Source organism: Eucyclogobius newberryi, unplaced genomic scaffold (genome assembly GCF_026437365.1).
Source record: "Eucyclogobius newberryi isolate DKJ021-1_F unplaced genomic scaffold, fEucNew1.0.hap1 SCAF_17, whole genome shotgun sequence".
Classification (NCBI taxonomy): domain Eukaryota; kingdom Metazoa; phylum Chordata; class Actinopteri; order Gobiiformes; family Gobiidae; genus Eucyclogobius; species Eucyclogobius newberryi.
This window is the reverse complement of record NW_027315801.1, coordinates 8569075-8592168: the sequence shown is the minus strand read 5'-3', so window position 1 is coordinate 8592168 and position 23094 is coordinate 8569075. Positions and strand designations below refer to the sequence as shown.

The following is a 23094-nucleotide window of genomic DNA, read 5'->3' as shown; positions in this document are numbered from 1 at the left end:
GTTTCTTCAAATGTCAGGCTCTAAACAGCTCTGCCTTCGCCATTAATTATTACACAGAGCAAATAAGGAGCAAGTGGACTTCCTCAAAAGGGATTCAGCAGCATATGTCGAGGGTTACTACTACGGTATTTCAGGTACAAAAATGAGCAGTTATGGAGCAAAACGACTGCTTTGCCATCTATATGTCATTAGTGTAAAAAAACAAACGTATATTTATATATAATGGTCATTGTATAAACGTCATTAAGGTCACAATATAATCGTAAGAACTAAAAACTAATAATCGTAACTATTTTAGATGCAAAATGATTTAACTTTTATCCAATCTGGAACCCAAAAAGTGCACCTAAATGTATAGTGAATTTTATGCAGCCGTTTATATCACAATAACTGTACTTTTGAATCCAGAAGTTTAATTGCATTAAGCTGTTCACATAGTTTTGGGACAGTAATGTGTTAGAATGAAAGAAAATTAAGGATTTCACTTTTGTTTTTTTATGTGACGATAATAGTGAACAATCGTTATATCATTATTTCATCTCACAATAATCGCAACACTAAAATTTGAAAATGTTTGCTACATCCCTAGACCCAAATACTCCGTCTTCTGTCTGTCAGGCCATTCTTCCAAAAGCAGCTTTCCTCTTTTTTATAGTTAAAAAAAATCCACTGATTTTGACATTTTTCCTCTGGTCATACTTATTAGAGTAAATCAGACAACAGAAGCCAAAACTAAGTGTGAGCTTCACAAAGAGCCCAGCCGTTTGTTTGAACCCAAATAGATAGATAATCACTTCAATCATTTCAAGTCCCTTAAAAAAAAACTCCATATTACTCGAGGTTTTAGTTTGACCATTTTATTATTAAAATATCCATATTCTGTCAGCACTGGGCCATACTCATTTCCTCTAGTGTTGGACTTGGTAAAAGTGCTGGTATGAAAGAAAGATTTAGTGTGGTTGTCCATGTGCTCCAGTGATGTGGCTGGTGAGGGGACACATGGTGTTGGCGTGAGAGATAAGAGACCACCTGGACAGGCATTCAGAGGCTAATTGTCTTTTGGCCCTTTTCATTCACACACCCTCTGTCAACTCCCTTAGGGAGTTGACAGAGGGTGACTTCATTTAACTTTATTTAAATATTCAAATCCTGCAAATATATGAATAGAAAAACACACTGTCCAACTTTTGAGAGCTAAAGTTAAGTTCACCTCTCCGATTACAGCCGCCACATGCACAGCAGACGCTCTCTTTGTCCGTTCGGAGGCTGCGACCCACCTGCCGCTGAACGGGTGTCACCTTTCACCTGAGCTTTCATCTTTTAACTCAGGCCCTGGTCAGCGCGCCCCCTCCGCACATCCTGCTGCGCTCCTCTGTTTGGGTGTGGGGTGGAGGGGGCAGAAATGTGTGTGACAGCGTCTTGGGGATTAGAGCATGTGTCTGGCCTGCTTCTTCTGTTTACAACTCCTTTTAAGATCCAAACAAAAGACAACTGGTCTACTTAGGGCGACAACCTGTCCATACTGACATAGAAAGGGCACAGTGTTGTTCCAATTGTATTAACTTATCTTATTCATATCTACTTTCTATTATTTATTTTGCCATTTTTGTGGTAGCCCCTATTTCTAAATCAGTTGACTATTGTCTAAATTATCGATTAATCCACTTACGACCGTAGTTAAAATTAGGCTGTAGTAGTGGTGCCAGTACTAGTAGCAAATGGTTTTGTCTAGTAGTATTATCGGTATGTTAGCGTTCTAACCTTTCTGAACTCTCCTATTTAGTGCTGGTTTTGTTTTTATCTCTTTGTTTTAATTAAATGGTCCTTATCAAAACCATTAACCCATTAAAAGTTTTATTTCATTTCACACGACCACAGCACTTCTCACGATTGAATGCTTGTTGCAATCAGAGATAAGTGTGCTTCATTATTTTTTAGTCCATTCCAGTTTATGCTCGTGGCCCACCGCCCGGAGTGGCACCTCACTGCTTTTTCTCCCAAAAGTTTTTCAGATAAATATATGCAAAACTGTACTTGGCCAGATGGAGGCCGGTTCTTATCCAGGCAAGATTTGGTGGCAACGTGACACAAATGGCCACATTAAAGCGCCACTCTCTGTCCTCCGCTCAGTTCGGGTTACTGCTTTACCGACACTTCCTCTTCACCTTTGTTGTGCAGAAAAACCAGATGGTGGAGCTGCAGAGGAATCAGCTGCGCGATGACATCAAGGAGTACAAGTTCCGTGAGGCGCGTCTGCTGCAGGATTACTCTGAGCTGGAGGAGGAGAACATCTCACTGCAGAAGCAAGTCTCTGTGCTCAAACAAAGCCAGGTGAGAAGCTGTGCCGTAAAGTAAATGTAACGATGATAACAATATTCTCATAGTATCGGGCCTTTACAATGGGACTGTTTTAATCGACATTGAACTTGTGTCTTTCATAATCGTCAATCATTTGCAGGAGATTTTTTTTATCGAGAGATCTAAAGTCAATTCTCTGCAGTTCAGAGCAGAATTCACATTTTGATGGAGGAAATGTGACAATGTTTAAAGGTGCCTTAACATGCTTTTTTCACGTTTCGTAGTCTATCCTAAGTGTATAGTTGATAATAATAAGTGTTGTGCAACACCCATAACATAATAGTTAAGAAATATCACCCAGACCTTGGACCCCCTCACCAACCCGGAAATGCAAACGGCTTGGTTTGATATTCGCCCCCACCCTTGCGAAGAGCGATCTGGCTCCCCCGCCCAACCCGTGACGTAGTCTCAGAGCGCGTGTGTGCCCCGCCCACCCGTGACGTAGTGTTTGCCCCACAGGGGGGGGTGAGGGGGGATGATGACGCGTGCCTGTGGTTATGACGCGGTCTTGTAGCCACCGCCCGTCAGTTTGGAGATTCGTGGAAAGAAGATAGTCTGTAATAGAGCTAAACACTGCGGGAATCAATCGAAAAAACACTCTGGGTACATATATGAAGCACAAATGGCAATGTAAGAAGGTTAAAAGCTCTGAAAAGTCGATTTTGCATGTTATGGGACCTTTTAAAACTGATTAAAAGTGTGTCTTTTTTAACTTCAGAAAATTTATATTGGTTACATTTTTATTTATTTTTTGATAAGATAAAATTAAAACGTGATCACTCAATATGAGGAAATACTTTTTTTAAATTGTTATTTATGTCACCTAGTCCTACTTTACAATATATAGAATGCATTTATTGTATTTATTTCAACTTTATTAATCCAGTAAGTATCCACTGAGAGGAAAACATTTTATTTTTGGTGTTATTCTTTTCTGATAATATAAAATTATCAGAAAAAACAGTAGTAGGAAAATTCCCACAATACCACAAACCTCTCTCACAATATCGCATTCAATTTTGAATGTCAGACAAATACTTCCAGCTTTGGATATCGTTATATTCCCAGAAGTAGTATCCGTCTTCCTGTTCATTATTCAAATCACGTTAGCCGACTGTACTTCTACTTCATGTAATCTTCAACTTAATCAAATGAAGCCCTGCTCTCACATCACAGACCTCCGCCTCCACTAATTATAATAAGATGAAACACAAACATCCTATGATACAAATGACATGCACAAACCACTTTTTTTCTTCTAATAAAAATGGTTCAAAATGAGCACAATCGAAAGACAAAAAGCTCAAATTGGATTTTAATTTGCGACGTGGGCGTTCTTGCTCAAACAGTTTTTCCTATGTTCATGTCTGGGATTATGCGTTTTACATTAGTCACAGAACGTTTTATACAAAAGAATAAAGTCAGCTTTCACTTTTCTCCAAGGCAATATTAAAGGATTTTCCCTCTAAAAGATTAATTAGTGATGAAAATTAAATGGATTTAAACATTGCTGAATAAGATGGACCTCAGTGAAGCGCATAGAAGCAATTTATTAACCTCTTTTTATTGGTGCCATGTTATGTTTCTTTGTGTCCTCATATCCCAGATTCATTCAAAAGTAAATCCGTGTGTGATTATGTCCAGGTGGAGTTTGAGGGTCTGAAACATGAGATCCGGCGGTTGGAGGAGGACACAGGTTTTCTCAACAGTCAGCTGGAGGATGCCATTCGTCTGAAAGAGATCGCAGAGCGGCAGCTGGGAGAGGCTCTGGAGACCATCAAGACCGAGAGAGAGCTGAAGGCTTCACTCAGGAAGGAGCTGTCCCACTACATGAACATCGGAGATACTCTCTACCACAGGTACAAGGCCCAGAGCCCCGAGAGACCACCCAAATGTTCACTGTTCAGACTAAATGTTCACTGTTCAGACTAAATGTTAACTGTTCAGACTAAATGTTCACTGGTCAGACTAAATGTTCACTGGTCAGACTAAATGTTCACTGTTCAGACTAAATGTTCACTGGTCAGACTAAATGTTCACTGGTCAGACTAAATGTTCACTGTTCAGAGTTTAACTGTGAGATTGAGTCTGCGGGGGAAATATTTTCATAACCAGACAGTTAATTTGATTTGAGGCCTTTGGAGTACACGTTTTCTTTCTGTACATCTGTATTAAGCCATTTGATCGGTTTCAAAATGTGTGAATAAATGCTTAACTTTAGATATGGATGGAAGGTTTTATGAGTGCAGTTGGTATCCATAGATCAAGAATTTCTATTTCAAGTTGGAATAAAGAAAAAAAAGTGGATTTTCTTTTCCATTTTATTGTATTATAAATGTGAGACTTCATATTTTATTCAGACCTAATCTTATAAAGTTGTATTTAGGCGGTTGATTCTCAGTGAATGTTAAGCATGACCGTCCTGACTCCCGCTTGTGCTTCAGCCCTCTGAGCATTTCCCTGGACGGCCTCAAGTTCAGCGACGACGCCTCCACTGAGCCCAACAACGACGAGGTGCTGCAGGGACTTGAGAACGGCTTCATCAAACTGGCCAACACCTTCACCGAGGACAACCGCGCCTCCACTCCCACGATCAAGGAGCTGTCCCGCCCCGCCCCGAGCCTGGTGGACGACCTGCTGAGCGAACTCAACATCTCCGAGATACAGAAGCTCAAACAACAGCTAGTGCTGGTCAGTTTTCACATGTAATGATTTGTAACTAGATCCAAAGGAGTTAATATTGTGTGTGTCATTCCATTTGACCTGGCCATGTGGTATATGTGGAAGTGTGTACCCCGGTGGGCCTGTCTGAATTGGAAAAAAGCTTATTAGATTGTTTGAACTAACCAAGAGTAATTTCAAGTGGTTGTTGATGTGATGACGTTGACGGGGATGACCCAGGGTGGTTTTGGAGTTTTTTTCCCTGCCCCGACCTGCTGCTGTATTCAAATCCCTTTAGCAGAGTTAATCCTGGCAGACACACACCCTCTGGGCCTGAAGGCTCTGAACGCAGCAGGAGGTGGCACTGAAGAGTCGCCATCTGCCTCAGATCTGCACCACGAGACCTGTGCCACGCCTGCCCTGGTGCCATGGCAACCAGCAAGCACTGGGAACCTTTAGTGGTGAATGGTGTATTTAAGATTCTTGTAAGATTATGTTTTATGCCTCAAACTGTAGGAAACCCTCCTCCCTTCTGTGTGTGTGAGCGTGCACTCATGTGTCACAAAGCGTTTGGATCTGTCTCCTCACTCTGGTTTTTGACCCTGTGTGTGTGTGTGTGTGTGTGTGTGTGTGTGTGTGTGGTCACATGTGCCACTTTGAGCACTTTATGAAGGGAAACTTTGACAGTTTGCTGCTTTGATTTTGTCTCGCGGTGTGAATAATCTCCTATGCTTATTAAACGGGTCGTTCTGTTAGTTTGTCAAAAGTAACACAGAAACTAGTCAAGCCACTCTATAAGCAGGGCTCCACTGTGCAATCTGGTGTGAGTTTATGATTGACAGCCAGAAAATAATGTGATTAATCATGATTAAATGCAATTAATCAGAGTCTTTTTTAAATCGCAAATGAACTAATTCAATAAGATAATTTAGTTGTATTGACATCTTCCCCATGCTTACTTGTAATCAAGATAAAGTACCGGGTACTCACAAATTGTACCGTATTTCTTGCACAACCATTATTACTATTTAATCAATTGTGACGTTCAAAATGAAACGCTTATCAAAGCAAGAATCACTTTACAAATAACTCAATCAGTTTCAAGTCTATGTAAAATTACCTGTATTTGATCTGTCTGATAATTTTCATCTGGAGCCTATAGACAGTACTATGTGGTCTATTTGTTAGATGAATGCTTAGTGTTTCTCAGGTGCTGTTACTCAAGAACGGTAAAGAAGGCAATTTTATTATATTAAGTATATGGTATTATTATATACAAAGAAGGATCCATGTCCAACCATTTATATTCACAATTTCAGTTATCCTGCTAATCAAATTATCAACTTCTTGACCTGTAGTAATTGTGCATTATAATGAAATGTGTTGTATTTTATGAAACTCTTAAATATCTTGCCGTCTTCTGTCCTGTCAGATGGAGCGTGAGAAGGTGTCGCTGCTCTCCACACTGCAGGACTCTCAGAAACAACTGGAACAGGCGAACGGGGCTCTGTCTGAACACCAGGAGAAGGTCAGCCGCCTCACCGAAAACCTCAACACCATCCGCAAGCTCCAGGCCAGCAAGGAGCGCCAGTCTGCCCTGGACAACGAGAAGGAGCGCGACAGCCACGAGGACGGGGACTACTACGAGGTGGACATCAACGGACCCGAGATCCTTGAGTGCAAATATAAGGTGCGGTTTCAAAAATGTGACTCAACAAAGGAGTTATTGATGTTTTGTGATTCTGAAATATCGGGCTATGAATTTTATGTTTGATTATTATGTGATTATGATTATTATTATATGTGGATGAACGCAGAAAACCTTACAACCAAGTCTAAACCAGAACAAAACCAAGCCAAGATAATCCTGTGTAAATCAGGACTGAAATTGGACTCGAAACAGACTAAACCAGGGCTAAACCAGGGCTAAACCAGGGCTAAACCAGGGCTAAACCAGGGCTAAACCTGGGCTAAACCTGGGTTTAACCTGGGTTTAACCTGGGCTTAACCTGGGCTTAACCTGGGCTAAACCTGGGCTAAACCTGGGCTAAACCTGGGCTGTACCAGGGCTGTACCAGGGCTGTACCAGGGCTGTACCAGGGCTGTACCAGGGCTGTACCAGGGCTGTACCAGGGCTGTACCAGGGCTGTACCAGGGCTGTACCAGGGCTGTACCAGGGCTGTACCAGGTGTAAGGGAACCAACTGGCACTCAAGAAAACCACGCCAGGGCTTAAACAACTTCTAAGTCTCTCCACTAGAAGCACAAATACCACGAGGAATACCTGAATCATTGTTGATTAAATAATTTGTGTGTATAATTTCTCTTATATCGTCTCTTCTTTCCCAGGTGGCTGTGTCTGAGGCCGGGGAGCTGAAGGAGGAGTTGAAGACCCTGAAAGCAGAATATCAGACCTGTCAATCAAGCTACGACGAGGAGCGCACTCGACTGGAGAATGACGTCACCACGCTCGGAGAGAAACTGGCCTCCCTGGAGAAAATAAGTAATACTGAGAGAAACGAGAAGACCAGGCTAGAGAAAGAGCTCCGCAAGGTAATTACCACCACACCTATGACTATACTATCATGAGTGAAGGCGTCACACATGAAAGTATTTTTGCAGCGGCCATATCCAATTTAATGTATTCTGTACTCTAAAAATAGTCCGTCAGTGTTTATTCATCACAAGTGACTCATATTTTTCCTGTTTTTATTTGTCTAGGTGAGTGATGTGGCCGGCGAGTCCCAGGGCAGTCTCAGCGTGGCCCAGGACGAGCTGGTGACTTTCAGCGAGGAACTGGCGACCCTGTACAACCACGTCTGCATGTGCAACAACGAGACGCCCAACCGGGTCATGCTCGACTTCTACAAGGAGGGCAAAGGCGGCCGCAGCAGCCCGGAGGGACGCGGACGCCGATCTCCCATCCTCCTCACCAAAGGCCTGTTCCCGGACCCAGGTTACCACAGCGACGGCTCTCCCCCCGTCTCCGCCTTACCGTCGCCCGTGTCCGATCACCGCAGAGAGCCCATGAACATCTACAACCTGGTGGCCATCATCCGCGATCAGATCAAGCACCTTCAGATGGCCGTGGACCGCACCACCGAGCTGTCCCGGCAAAGAGTGGCCACGCTGGAGCTGGGAACCGTGGCGGACAAAGACAAGGAGGCCTGCATGGAAGAGATCCTCAAACTCAAATCCCTGCTCAGCACCAAGAGGGAACAGATTGCAACGCTAAGAACCGTCCTGAAGGCCAACAAGCAGGTCAGTTCATCCCCTTTGACGTCTGACTTTTGCTCTATGAACTATAGGGAAGTCTTTTCATGCAGTCCAAAGCATTTGCTGGTAGTCTTCTAGTAACACGTACAAAGGGATGGGTTTGTTATCTATTTAAGGGCTATTCAGCTGCTGAAGCAAATGTGGAGCTAGACGAGACGGCAGCGTTATACCGTCAGCTGCCCTCGTTCTGAGTGGATAGAATGGCAAGATTACATAGTGTGAAGGAAGGATCGAACATGTGGTGCATTTTAGTCCTTTTGATTTTGATACCACTGTTATAATGAACATTTTTAGACCGTTTATCTTTCAACATAAAATAATAGTTGTTTCTGTAATGATATCATACAATATTACAGAAACTAATGTGTTGTGGTTATCAGCCAAATATCTGTAAATCACCAAAGTGCAAAAATATACCCAGTTTACGACATTAAGTATTTTTCACTATAAATTATATGAAAAATATTCACTATTATCTACATCTCAGTATATTGCCCACCTTTAATATACACCAGATAGAATACAGTCTAAAACTATTCAGGGAAGTAAAAGTAAAGTAAAAGACATATTTCAATATCAAATGTGTGCAATATACCATATCGTTTCAACACCAGTTTAATATTGTGGGTTTCGATTTCTTTGACAAACTCAAACGTCGCTACACGGCAAAAACTAAATATTGCGGCGGTCTTTTGCTCTTTCTGTTGACTAATAGACCGCCGAAGTTGCTCTAGCCAACCTCAAGAGCAAGTATGAGAATGAGAAGGCGATGGTGACCGAGACCATGATGAAACTGAGGAACGAGCTCAAAGCACTAAAAGAAGACGCTGCCACCTTTTCTTCACTGCGGGCCATGTTCGCCACACGGTAAGAAACAAGCAGCTCCGCCCAGTCCCACCATGTCACTGTTGTCATTTACCAAGGGGGAAAATCACCTACTCACCTAAATATTCACGTCACTGGTATTGATACTTTGACACAGGTATTGCGATATTTTAACGTCGTCATGCATGTTAATGAGGTTGAATTGTTGATTTCCAGTAGAGGGCAGCACTGAGCCTCTACGCAAATAAATGACCCCTTTAAATGATTTATATTATGTATTTATAAGAAGTGGTTAATTCATTTTGGAAACAGGACGTGCCCTGTTTTACTAAAGTATCAATACTTTCACGGATTCAGTATCAGTGTTGAAAAGAGCTGATTCCTTCAATACTTTCACTGAGAATCATTCGGGATCAATAGCAGAAGGTGTATGCAGTAGCTGTTTCTTATTTTATGACTCATCAAAACAGAGACAATACTTTTATGAAATGCCACACAATAAATCGTCCATGTCATCCGTATCAGGATATACATTGTGCTACATCATATTGTGAATCGTGATACTCTCATATCACGAGATCAGACACACTTTATAATTCATGCACACTAAATATTCAGTAACAATAGGGTCAATTTCAGATTAATCTTTGATATCAGTGTCTACCATGTGCTGTCTTAGTTTTATTACTGTATTAATTCTGTCTAATATCTTCTTAAGCCAGAAGGTGACAGAAGGTGCACGGGTAAAAGATCTTATTCAAATATGATGGGGGAGGTTTTTTGCAGTATGTTTTGTATGTCCACGTGGATTAGGTCTGATGACACACTTGCTAATCGTTAGTGATTCTGAGGGGAATGCGGTCAAAGGTCCTAATCCCACCTCAGATCTAGATTACACATTCACTCTGTAGTAGAACAATGCTCACACGCCGCTTGCGATTTAGGATCATTCGGAAATGGTTTACATCATCAAGTTGCTGTATATTTTAACAATTCAATTCTCTATTTTCCCTCATATAAGAGCAATTGACAGGAAGTGATCATTCGTCTTGGTCGCTTTGTTGAGTATTTGTAATTTCCTTTTCAGTAAGACTTCTCTTTGCTTCATTATTTTTTCATTCAGGCTGAGAAGCTGAGTGACAATTTTGGTTGGGAAATGTAATCTTTAAAATGACTCTGGCTTCAAATATATTACTTTAAATGTGTCCGCAATGTCAAAATACGGGCAAATGCTTTGTTTATGTTCCGTTTCCATATTATTACTAAGATAAAGTAATGTTTCCTGGTACTTTACGGTCTGCATCGTGTCATAAAGTATAATTTATTTTATTCAAGTAGTATATGATTGTAATTTCAATAGATTCTGTTTGTATCATTCTCAATATCGTTTGAAACTCAATGTAATCCACGTATTGTGTTCTTGCGATGAATACGTAGTCTCTATATTACAAACCAGGCTGCACATTGTAGGAGGAGAAAGAAGAAAGAAACGCATCATTTTCAGAGGTCGCTGCAGGGGCTGTGAGGGCCACTCGACGCTCTTCACGCAAGTCTATTCTGAAATCCAATCCCGCTGCCTCAAGTGCACTTCTTCAGCTCAGCCCACATACCTGCAATTCTAATCAATTAGTAACAGTAGGAGAAGTCTCCACTCTGCGATATGAGCGCTTCAGGACCAGGAGCACACGGGCAAACCAGTGTAATACTAAACTACTGCCAAAGCCAAGGCCGGTCCTCGTCTTACTGAGATGTCAGAAAGTCGGTGTAGCCTTTTTTTTCTTTGAGTACCACAACGACAATGCAAACGTAATCCACTCCGTATTCAGAATTGTACCCAGAGCTGAGGCTTTCAAATGGCAATGAATATTATTGTCTGCGCCATTATCTCTTTACAGCTCATTTGACATTGTTCGGAGCCTGTTATTTGAATTCCCCTGGTTTGATTTCGTAGTTGACGCACTTAAGTCTATTTACAGATGAGACACTTCTAATATGAATCCTTTAATAATAACGATGCACTGCTCTGTGTCATTTACTCTGCATTGATAAAGATGTTGAAGGCGACTCAGCTGTCGGAGCCTATGCATAAATTACACCAGTTTATAGTATTCTTGCATTGGTATGTAAATTCAGTCCCATATAGGCACTTTCAGGTCACGCAGTCTTCCAAAGCTGAGGGAACTCTTCAAACCAAAGTTTTCCCACACTCCCCCTCTCTCTGCACCCCACTTTCCTACCTTCCTTTTTACTTTCTTCAGCTGCTTCTTTAAAAGGAGAGGGAAGCCTAATGCAGAATCCTAATTTGACAGGCCTTTTATGGTAATTATCGCCCTGCTGGACTGTGTAAGAGTGGATTTGGAGCCTTTGGGCTTTTTCTGCCAAGAGTTTCCTCAAAAATTCTCTTCGCAGAAAGTCTTTGTGCAGGAGTTGTTGTGAGTGTGTTTGCAGCTGCAGTCTCCAGTGGCACATTAACTGTGGCTGCAGCCGCCAGCATTCCTGATACAAGCCCAGGCATGTTCCCAGCTCTGGTTTATACCCACCGAACTATTAATGTGAAAGTCAAGTTCTATTTCAAGGAGATGCATCTATTATACAGGAGATACATCCATTCATTACTACATCATTTTGTTTTTAGTGACCAGATCTGCAATTTAACGGATGTAGCAAGCTGACCTATGAAACGGCAGCAATGATTTTGTTCTGTCCCTCTTTAAATACACATAACCAATGAATAAGATGACTTTATTACCGGAGGGTAATAAAGTCATCTTAAAAAAAAAAAACAGATTTTTCCTGAAATTTAAATTGACCATAGTTTATTTGTTTCTTCTGCTGGTCAACTGCATGTCTGTAACAAAAGGAATTTCCCCTCATTTTGATTCATGTAATGGCCATAATATATACATTTTTTGCAATGTTAGCATTTTTCTAACTTACTAGAACTAAGAAGTCTGCTTATAAAACCAATATTTAACCTCAAATGACAATGAGCAGAGTTTGATTCCAAGTTTGGAACTTTATCTTTACATTGCGGGATAGGGGCCAATGTATTTGCAAAGATCTACACTACCCAATAACTTTAAAGAGCTAAGGATCCACCTTAATTTGTCTCGACTCTGCACCGCACTGCTCACATGTTGTCATTTCCTCACCTTGTCGCTCAGCCTTTTATTCAGATCCGCCCCCTCCTGCGCCTGTATCCGCCCCACCGTGACCAATCCCACGCCCGACACTGAACAGCTGCGGCTCATGAGCGCATTGTGAATCATGTCTTCATTTCTCCATCACATCTCTCGTTTCTCTCTTAACAGCAAATCTCAAGGAGTCAACTAAATGATCTGAAAATGGTCCATACATCCACCAGCCCATGTATTACTATTAAAAGAGCGCTTGTCATCCACCGGGCAGAAAGACTCCATTGTATCCCCGTCCCAAGAATGGACCTCCCTGTATTTTCCCGGGAAAACGCACACACCCTTCTTAAGTTCACAATGGCCGAGCGACTGTGATGTCGGCTGTTGTGTTGGTGGAGGGGCTTTCCTTATAGAGCGCCCCCCACATGGACTTAATGAAGCAGCGCTGATCTCCATTGTAAAGCTGTGCGTCTCACTGGGAATCCAACCCCAGACTTGAAAAGGGCCCTGTTGTTGTTTGTAGGCCGGTTTTGGGGAGGCCAGAGTTCACACGGCGTCACGTGGAGTTCAAACGGAGGCAAGAACCTGGGCTTTAACTGTCATGTGACTAGAGCCAGTCGACTGTCCATTTATTGGTCTTTTGTTCAAACTACAAATGGCATATGTGTTTTGTTCTAACACGGATAACAGATTGCTTTAGATACAGGGAATACATGTCTGCCTGGTGTTTTATTTTTTTATATTTTCATTTTGCCGGTTCATTTGGATGAAAAAGGATGAATAGTTTTTTTGTCGTTAACATGCATTATGCGCCGCAGTCTGCACCGGTCTAACTAGATATTCCGCTTTTTCATGGGGATTAGGTCAAATAAATAATGAGTTGCCAAAAGCCAAGCACAAACTGGCCTTGACAGAGCAGTGACAGTGGACGGATGAAGAGGAGATGATAGAGAGCCATGAACCCCCAGGTGCCTGACCCAGTTTTTCTACCTCTCCATCCTCACAAGGGCAGCAGGAGCCGCACTGCAGGCTCAAAGGAACAAATGTTATCTCAGGGCAAAACATATTCTGCCAACTACAAGCGCTAGACAATTTCTTAATGGTAATGTAATTTTTTTTTATGTTTGTTTTGTTTGTTTTTTTTCATTAATGCTCCAAGATTCCAACAAAGCTGTGAATTTCCTAGATGGATATCGCAAATGTCAGACCTACTGCATTATTTACCTGTTTAATTATGCAGGAGCTACAGGTCGTGTCAATGCCGCGTAAGTGTCTAACGCCATCTGTTGGTGGTTGATGGACATGGTCAAAGTAGGTAAAAGGTCACGTTTGGGTAACGCTCCAGAAATAAATGTGGAGTCAGAATAGAGTACATTTTGTGTCAACAGAAAATAACTTAAATTATTTGATATTCAGTTTATACAAAGCAAGCACACCACATAACTAAATAAAATGATAAATGACGCCCTCTGGTGGCAAATTACCGTTTTTGCATTTTTATTTTTTATTTTCTGTCCATCATGCTGGAGCTTACTAGTTGTTTGTGTGTGTTGCAGTTGTGATGAGTACGTGACTCAGCTGGACCAGATGCAGAGGCAGCTGGCTGCAGCAGAGGATGAGAAGAAGACCCTAAACTCTCTGTTGCGGATGGCCATCCAGCAGAAGCTGGCCCTGACACAGCGCCTGGAGGACCTGGAGTTTGACCATGAGCAGACGAGACGCGGGGGAAACGCGAGCCGCTCTAAAGCCCGCAGCAAAGCCCCTGGTGCCTCTTCCACCAGCTCACATGTAAGTCAGAGTCTCTCCTGCTCCGGCTCAGGACGCCCTGAGCTCAACACCGCTCTGCCTAACGGCATCATGGGAGGTCCCGTGGTGTTCTGCAGTGAGAAGTACAAGATCTACTGCGACTGAGCGGTGTGGAGCCGCGGTGGACTGCAGTGTACAGCCTTAGTGTTACAGAGCCCCACATGCTCGCTTAGCTCCCTGGTGCCGGTGCTCCTTTAGGGACCACTGTGTCTCACCAGCTGCTTGTGTGTGCTGTGTTAACCTTAGGGGAATGCCCATGTACAGTGTGCACTCGACGTCTGGACTGTAGTAGACATTTATGGCATGTGGATCGTAGGGCCCTGCTTGTACTGGGGGCTTTGTGGATTTTCTGGAGTGTCTATTCTTTCCGCTGTCATAGTGCCGTACGTATAAGTTAAGGTGGCAGCTTTTGCGCTTGTCTGTTCCGATCCCCGGAGTGTACTGCCTGGTAACAGCTACACATTACACTCGAATGGGGACGCGGATGTCATAGAAGGGTTCTGTGTCTGCCCTTCAGCTCGCTGTTGGCATTGGTGCTCCTTTAAAACAAGCCCGCTCTTTCTCTGCTGCCTCCAGGACTGGCCTGTCCAGCAGCCCTCTGACGAATCAGGTCACTCTACTATGAAATGTTTACAAGACAAAAACAAGCAACATATGCAATCCTCCTCCAGCATTCTTGCTCGGGGAAGACTAAATGAATCTTACATGATACAAAACCTTATAAGTGGGTTGGAATTGGTTTGTTGGAATAGTTTGGGCAGAAAGGAGCACTTGTGACCACAGGTGTGTTTATCAGGATCATTGTAAGCTGTGATGCTAGCACACCAATACAATAAGATGTGTATAATCGCATGGCTTTGCTGCTGAACACTAGCTTTTAACCACTTCTCTGTTGTGTGTGGTGTGAGAAACAGGCTATAGGCTCCGCACGGTAGAGATACTAATGTGGTGTCTGGTAAAACACAGGAGGGCTATTCTGTACGACCATCGTGTTTGCAATGGATTACTGTATACTCAGAGCCATAAAATAGAAAGAAAAGTTTGACAAATCAAACTCCACACCCAAACAAAGTGCACTTCAGCATTGGTGCCTCGGGTTCTACTCCTATCAAAGATGGATTTACTGTGAACGTAGATGCTAGTTTGGATCAGAATAAGCTGTTTAATGTGGGATAACTCTCAAAAGAGCACAAATCAGAAGGCACCACATCTGGATATTTAAATTGGGACACTAAACTAAAAGTGCCTGTCAGTATAACTCTAACCCGCCTGCCCTTGTGTGTGAACTCGAGCATTTATCCACCTCACTCTCTATTTTTGAAATCATGTCTGTGTGCTGTTGTGACCGGAAACCCTTTGCATTTAAAACCCACTTGTTTCTTTTTAGATGGTCAGCCGCTGGCTCCCTCCGCCTCACCACTCACCCTTTAACTAGAGTGTATTTGTCAGGTAACGTCCTCCCATCCGTGTGCTCTGCCTGTGCGTACAAGAAAGAGTGGCCCTCTCCTGTAGTATATTTTTACCTTTATCACAAAGAGAGGGCCATTCAAGACATCTTTAATGTGTGTGACGTGCATGAGGACTAAACCATGACCTCTTTCTAGTTCTTTCTATTTTTTATAAAAGCTTTAACCCTTTGCGAGCTAGCATTACGCAAATATGAAAATAATATGTGGGGCTTGTGTTTATTAATCTCTTTGTGGAAAATAGACACACTAGCTTTATGATGCTCAAAGCAGGGTTGAAGAAAGACGTTCCTATCAGATTCGTTCCTACTAAAGAAAACGTGTGCTGTGTTATCTTGACGCGACCTAATAAGAATCTTGCAGGATGGATCTCGTGTAGTATTGCTTTCTCTGCAATATGAATAGAGGAATTGTCATCAGCCCTGCTTACGTGTGCGTGTATATGTTTAGCACACAGCATGGAGACTAAGCAGTTATGGGAAAAAACTACAAGAAAGCCTCTTCGGAGGTTAGTCACTGCATTTGAGATATTCTGTTTCTATCAGTTTTGCGCTGATCGAGAAGAGATTTGGAGAGTAGGGGAAGGAAAACTACTCGTGTTAAGAGGAGATATGAGAAATAAGCTAGACATGCTGATGGTGAACTCCAGATGTCTGAAACGGTGGAGAAATGAGTCCAGCGTTTCCAAGGAAAGAAACTTCTGGACATTTGTTTCTTAAGGAGGAAAAATACTAGTCTGGTGATTGGCCAGAGGACATTGATTCAAATTAGCCCCACCCCTTTTTTCCTTGTACAGGCCCTTTTTTTAAAAACAGGGCGGTAGGTAAACCCTTTAGATGTCGTGTTAGAAATGTACTCCAGCCCCTTAAGCACAGGAGTTTGAATTCAGCTCCATCTAGTTTGTAATCAATGTCTGGACTATTCGGGCGTCAACAGAAAGGCTCCTCCTACCTCTGCATGCAGGCTCCGCCCATTTACGTCTTTACTTTTGTCATGTTTTTGTTTTGTTTTTGTTTTTTAAAAGCCTGCATGGTATATATTTGTGTCCATTGACTCGCATGACATGTGAGAAACCCCCCCACGTCCGCTAGCGTTACATCGGTGTGAAATACTACTGAGTTTCTGGCTTCCTCACGTATTGGCTTGGACTAACACCAGCTGTTTATGTGGAGTGTTTTTGAAGTGTGGAGTGAACAGCTAACACAAAAGTACAATGCCGATTTTTATTTAATTTTGTCTCCGTTTTGCAGTAATTACGGTGGCCCTGCACTGATGAGGATGGACCAACACAAGGTTCATTCACCAGTTGTAATTGGGTTCACTACAAGACACTAAAGCCTGTTTGGAGTAAACAAACAAGCAAAAAACATATATTTACACTGATTTGAAAACGTATGCTGCTATTGGAAGTCAAAATGCCATGACTCTTTCAATTGGCCAATGACAACCACCAATGCAAAGCCAGAGGTCATGGGGTCGTTTCTTGATGTCTTAACACTAACATGTTTTGTGTTATTTTTGTTTTGTTTTTTATTTTAATTTTTAATATGTGCACTTTCATCATAGAGCATTATAACTATTGTTAAACTATAGGAAAGTGTGGTAGTACTACGGTTTGTGGATGACTCGGTATCGCTTATATGAGAATAGGAAAACAAGTTGAATTCCTGAAATTTAAATTGCTATAACGATCTCAAACCATGGTTACACCACCAGATTTTATTCAGTCACAGATTTATGTTACATTACTGTTATGATGTTTGTTTATGTTCATTCTACTGCCATACTCTATACAAAAATCCAGGGTGATCAAATTCTGGGGTTTTTTCATATTTATTATTCCTAGAGGAATAGCTCAAACTAATGAAACTTGACGACGCTCTGTCTCCAAAAAGGTAAGTTGTGCTTTGGGAAATCTTCTGTGATGTGATACACTTTTCCTTTGCTTCTTACCGAAAGGGCGTCCAATGAAAAAACGGGATCACTGACTTCTCGAATTCTCTGCAAATGCAAAAATTTAAAGATTCCAAATTGGAATTGTTTCATTCTCTCTTTGTTTTTTATCGTGCCAAATCTTGGTACACCGTCTTTAGGTCGAGACTCGCTCCGGAAGAAAACAAGCCGCCGGACGTAGTTGGTTTTGAGTGCTGTTTTTGTTTAGCCCTTCGTTTCTGACCAGTAGTGCCTTTCATTGTTTCAAGGGAGAATTTTAGAAAGTATTTTATGTTTGTTTTTTATAGACTAAAGCGTTTCAAAATGACTGTGAGCAGCAATAAATGCAAACGAGGGGGAATTTCCGCCCTTTTTCTGCATGTGCGAGATGATAGTTTTCAAACGAGCTCAGTAAAATTCTTGTTGCATTGAATTCTGCAAGTCAGTGATCCGCACAATGAAATCAGGGGTATTAAAGAAAAGGTTGTTTTTTATCAAACTGTGGGAATCATAAGAAGTCCCTTCGGCCTCCTGTGATGTTGAACAAAAGCCTGCAGCATCCGCAACGTGCTGGGCAGAGATCAGCGTGTATTAATGGGAACATATCTAGCTTTGTTTGGTGAAGGTAATGTGATATCAATAGTATTGTTGCAAAAAATGTGCAGAAAGCGCATTTTAACATTTTTTTTCCCATTTTATTTTGTATTGAATCTTTTTTTACATCTTTTTCAGTGTTTTCAGTAAACAGAAAACAGCATAAGCATCAACAAGCTTGATTAGTGCCATTCTAGCCAACGCTCGCTTGTTGACGCGCAAATATAAAGTTACCAATATGGAAAAGAAGTGAAAAGTCAAAGTGCAATTTTTAACAATGTTTTACATCAAAAACGTTTTCTGTTTGCTGGAAGCTACAGCATTGTGATAATGACTTAGCTGTGCAAACTTTCTATTGTCATATTGTGTTCTCAGTATTGATCCATACAGAAACATCTTTATATGAAATTCACCTGTATGTTGGTATTTATTTGAATTTGTCATGCAGTACTGTATTATCTATTATGTGCATTATGATTAGTGGCATAATGTTCCAAGCTAAATGTCATATGCATGTGTCTCCAGTCATGGGACCTTTACACAGGAGAAGCAAAACAAACATGGCCGACGTTAAGGATATATAAAGAAAAAAAGTTTTGTATGAAAAATAAATAAAGAAGTTTGATCTATTTGTATTACTGCTGAAGATATCCTGAGAAAGTGTTTGTTTTAGAGCGGGGTGATGCTGTGTAAGGGTAGTCATACTGGCTAAAATCAATAAAAACTAAGATAAAAAAGGCAAATTCTGTGTCCAAGTGTCTTTATTTATAGATCCATCGCACTGGAAGCCGACAGGGTCAACCAGGACAAATGTGGTGGGCTGTTGTTGGATCGGGGGACTTCCCATCGGACCATATATGGTCACAGGAAGTGATCAGGTTTCACACAATGCACCACAGTCGGGCTATTTTTTACTGACCGAATGAAATCAATGGCTCCTTCTCGCTTCCCATCTGTCTCTGCAATGGACATCCAGAGGGAAAGTAATGAGGTGAAGGTATCTGGGTGATGTTGAGATGTGTATATATTTAAACATCTATTTACATATAGCCTGTCCAGTGATGGGGCATTTGTGGTTTTGGACAGTTCTGATAGTAACACATTTGGGGGGAAAGGACGGTAAAATGCTGCAAATCTATAATAAAACAGATGAAGGAAACCAGGGGAGTATAAGACATTTGAATCTTAAATCATCTTTAAGCTAATTTTACAAGGACGTCTAGGTTCGTCTAGATATTTGTCAACTTCTATCATGAGACGTCTTAAATATAAAAACACATATTGCACTAGAAGTTATCACGTTTCATTCACATGTGTTTTCTATGCGTTTAGATTTTTATCCAAGAACATGTGTCTATTTTCAGCTAAAAAATGTCCTCCACCCTCATCTGCAGTGGCTTTTGACCTCCTGAACAGCCCTGCTTCCTGTTGGGCCTCTGGAGATCAGGCCTTTTACCTAATTAGTGCTTCAACAATGTTTAAATGATTCATGCTCCATTATGGACAAAACAATAGTGCTATCTTTAGAATCGGCTGCAAATGGGCCATTATGAGATGCGTGATTGGTATAAACAGACACATAAAGCATGTCATTTTATGAGCACAACAAAAACATTTACAGCTTCAATGACAAAAAAACAAGTTGACATACGGATCAACCACAACACATGATTTTAGACATTTCATAAAATGACTTACCTCTTCCTGACTTAAAGGTGCACTATGTAACTTTTCTGGAGGTGGGAATACTATCATAAAGATTAGAACAGGGGAATGATATATAGCTTTGCCTGGAATGTTCCACAGTTTGGCATTAAACGTGTCAATATTTATTCAAATCCATGTGTTAAATTAAATGCTAAATTAAATCCTGCATTGTTACTGAGAGCGGACTTGTCTCTCCACAGATTTGACCTGTAACAGGTCATCTCTTTGTTTCCGTGGAGATTGATAAGTTTAATGCCAAACTGTGGAACCCGGCAAAATAATAACTTCTCCACAAACGTTATGAAGGTGCAAATTCAAGACTTAAATTGAAATCCGAACTGCACTTTACTAACAATTTGTTCAACTCATGTACTTTATTTATTATCGTTTTGTGGTTCAAGGGGACTGGAACCACCCAGCAACTGTGGGCTTTGGTGGGGGACACATTTATATGCATTACAACCAATACAGTGTAATTTGCATGGATTAGGAATACACAAATCCCTGTTATTGTGCAATAAAGACCCATAAAAACAGAATGCAGAAGAAAGCCTGTACCATTCTGACATGTTTCCCCATTTGGACCATAAAAACACAATTGTCATTGTCTGTTGTTGACCATCTTAGGCACAGCTGCAACTTAAGATCTCCTAAAATGTCATTAATATTTTACTTCATTCGAACTCCAAACTATTTAACATCTGCTCCTTCCTTTTAAGAGCTGAAGCCTGTAATCAATCACATTAACGGCTGCGTAATGTGGCACTGATTCAGTACAGTGAAAAAGGCCAGCAGCAACTCACCATATGCCAGCTGAGTGAGTGTGAATAGCAGAGTAATAACAGGCCAACACGGTCCAACTATAGCCCAATCTGGGAAATATGTTGGCTCATAATGTAATCCTGATCAGTTAGACACACATTCTGGACATTTCCTCATTTATTTGAACAAACCCCATCAACTTTGACAACAAACCATTGACCGAATACGACTATTTCAGTGGAAAAAGGTTTATGGTAAAGGATGTTGATTGAAAGGACCAGTTAACTGAATTTCCTGTCCATTCTCAAACGGTAATCAAAAAATATGTTGCCATGTCACAATATAAAACTCATGATTATTTGCAATTATTGACATCAGAAAGTTCTTTTTTACTTTTATAACCATTTTCTAGTATTCTGTGACCATAAAATTAAACGTTCTGGAATGAATTACTTTTATTTGGACTGTATGAGATTAAACAACAAAAAACACATGAAACAACAATGAGTACATTTCTCTGTCATCACGTTATATGTCACACAGTTAAGTGAACCCACAGACAGAAAGCATTTTCTCTCTCCGGCCGGTGTTGTGAATTTAAATCCCGACTCCCACAATGTACTGCATGTCCCTCCCTTCTCTCTCATCCCCCATTTCACACTCTCAACAAAACACACTGGGCAACAAAGGCTAAATTTAATGCCTTACTTTTGCTTCTAAAATTGTCACATTATTTTTTTGGGACTTTATGATTATATTTTAACCTGAATATTCACAGACATTGATACACAGAATAATCATCTTGGCACCCTTTTTTACTCTCTAGGTTTTTCATATCATCATTCATCATCCATCATACATGTGGCTGTGGTTATGTTGAATTTTGGTCCCATTGACACCAGCTACAGTGACCACCCGCGAATGAAAGAAATTAATGTCTTTCAGTGACTAATGAGAGCTAACCACTGACAAATAGTGACATCAGCTTCCAACAGTGGCTTTATTGTGGATGCCAGTCTTTTGTTACATCCTGGCCTCCCTAAGCTGCCCTGGCACGGGGAATATGGGTCAGTGGGCTCTGGTTTCTGGCTTTACTCCACGGCTCTATTAATATGCAGGTGTTGAGATAATAGTCAGAGTCAATGGGATTTCAAACGGAGCTACAGCTGTTTCACATTTAAGCTCCTGCAGTATCGGGTTTCACCACCGGGGGTCCCCAAAGCGCAGCTGCTGTTGGTGAGACGTGGAGTTTGTGGTGACCTCAGGCAAAGCTTTATGTGCTTTAACAAAGAGGTTTGTGTGTGAGAAGGTGTGACAAGGGATGGATCCAGAGGAGATATCCATCCAGCAGCTGCTTGAGGCTCTCTGTAAATGGCAACTTATTTTAGACTTTTCAAAACAGAGCTATAAAGCGCTCACACAATCTCCACGGGCGATGACCAATGCAACAAATCAAATCCAATCATCGATACCATATATACATACGGGTTTGCAGTTTTTGTAAATGCAATTTGTCTCTGCAGACTTTGTGATTGTCGTTAGACTTTGTCAGATTTGCGGATGTATGTTTTAATAAGGCTTCTGTTCAAAGTTCACATTCTGTTAAACTAGTGCAAGCATTTCAGAATGTGTTTATAGAGGTCTAAACTACAGACTAAACAGGTTTTACAACAGGACATTATGTTGTTTGCACAGGCTTTAACAATAAGTTCAATAGATAATAAGTTAAAATAAGTTAAATAATGGCTAACTGCGACCATTCAAATAGCAATTTCCCAAGAATACAATAATAAAAAAAGGATTGCAAATGTTATAACCTTTGTTACCAATGACATAACTTTACCAATGGAACACAGCAAACGAACATAGAAGAAGGCAGAGGATGTTGTGTGGCCACCCTCAAGTAAAAAGTTACATAAGTTCATTTTTGAGCAGCAGTTGAAAGACAAAAGAAAGCCTCTGAATTTACAGCGTGTGACTGTGAAGTGAGCTCAGCCTGAAGCATTCCTCAGTCCTGACTCTGATCTGCGTGTCCTCCCTTCTGGCTCAGTCAGGCCTTAAATCTGAGGTCCACTATTGTCCTGACCAGGCCTTGACTTTTACTACTTTTTGTTAACATTATTAACACATTGTGAATGACCACTTGTGATTCATACATAGTAGTCGCTGTTATTAGCTCATTTAATTGCATGTACTGCACTTTCACAGTGTTTTTGTCTAGATTCAGGTGTAACAATACTAAAACAAAAATAAATATATAGATTATTTAAAACAACGGGCATCTACAGTGTTCCCAACCCCCTAAATACCCCCGAAGTCAGGTAGTAGCCAAATAAATCTGTTTTCTAGTAGAAGGTTCTTGGTAATTCCATCCATTTTCTACCGCTTGTTCCCTTTCTGGGTCGCGGGGGACTGGAGCCTATCCCAGTGACTTCGGGCCTTAGGCGGGGTACACCCTGGACAGTGGCCAACTTGTCGCAGGGCCAACACAGAGACACAGACATTACAGACAGTTCACGCTCACATTCATTCACTAGGGCCAATTTAGAGTCACCAATTTTGCCTAACACATGC

General features: G+C 41.3%; 1 protein-coding gene across 2 annotated transcripts in view; it reads left to right on the top strand.

Annotated features, from left to right (window-relative positions):
• The window catches only part of LOC140362750 (protein bicaudal D homolog 2-like), a 40364-nt gene extending 21570 nt beyond the window's left edge, over positions 1-18794 (top strand). Inside the window, exons 3-11 of one of the 2 annotated variants that reach the window (XM_072448920.1) lie at positions 2179-2331; positions 4003-4217; positions 4803-5049; positions 6452-6709; positions 7368-7571; positions 7740-8279; positions 9010-9161; positions 13810-14041; positions 15447-18794. In XM_072448920.1, the coding sequence (XP_072305021.1) occupies positions 2179-2331; positions 4003-4217; positions 4803-5049; positions 6452-6709; positions 7368-7571; positions 7740-8279; positions 9010-9161; positions 13810-14041; positions 15447-15494 (2049 nt within the window). In that variant the 3' untranslated portion in view covers positions 15495-18794. Of the gene's footprint in view, positions 1-2178; positions 2332-4002; positions 4218-4802; positions 5050-6451; positions 6710-7367; positions 7572-7739; positions 8280-9009; positions 9162-13809 lie in introns of both variants that reach the window. The other variant, XM_072448919.1, reaches the window with a different exon arrangement.
• The last annotated feature ends 4300 nt before the right edge of the window (positions 18795-23094 follow it).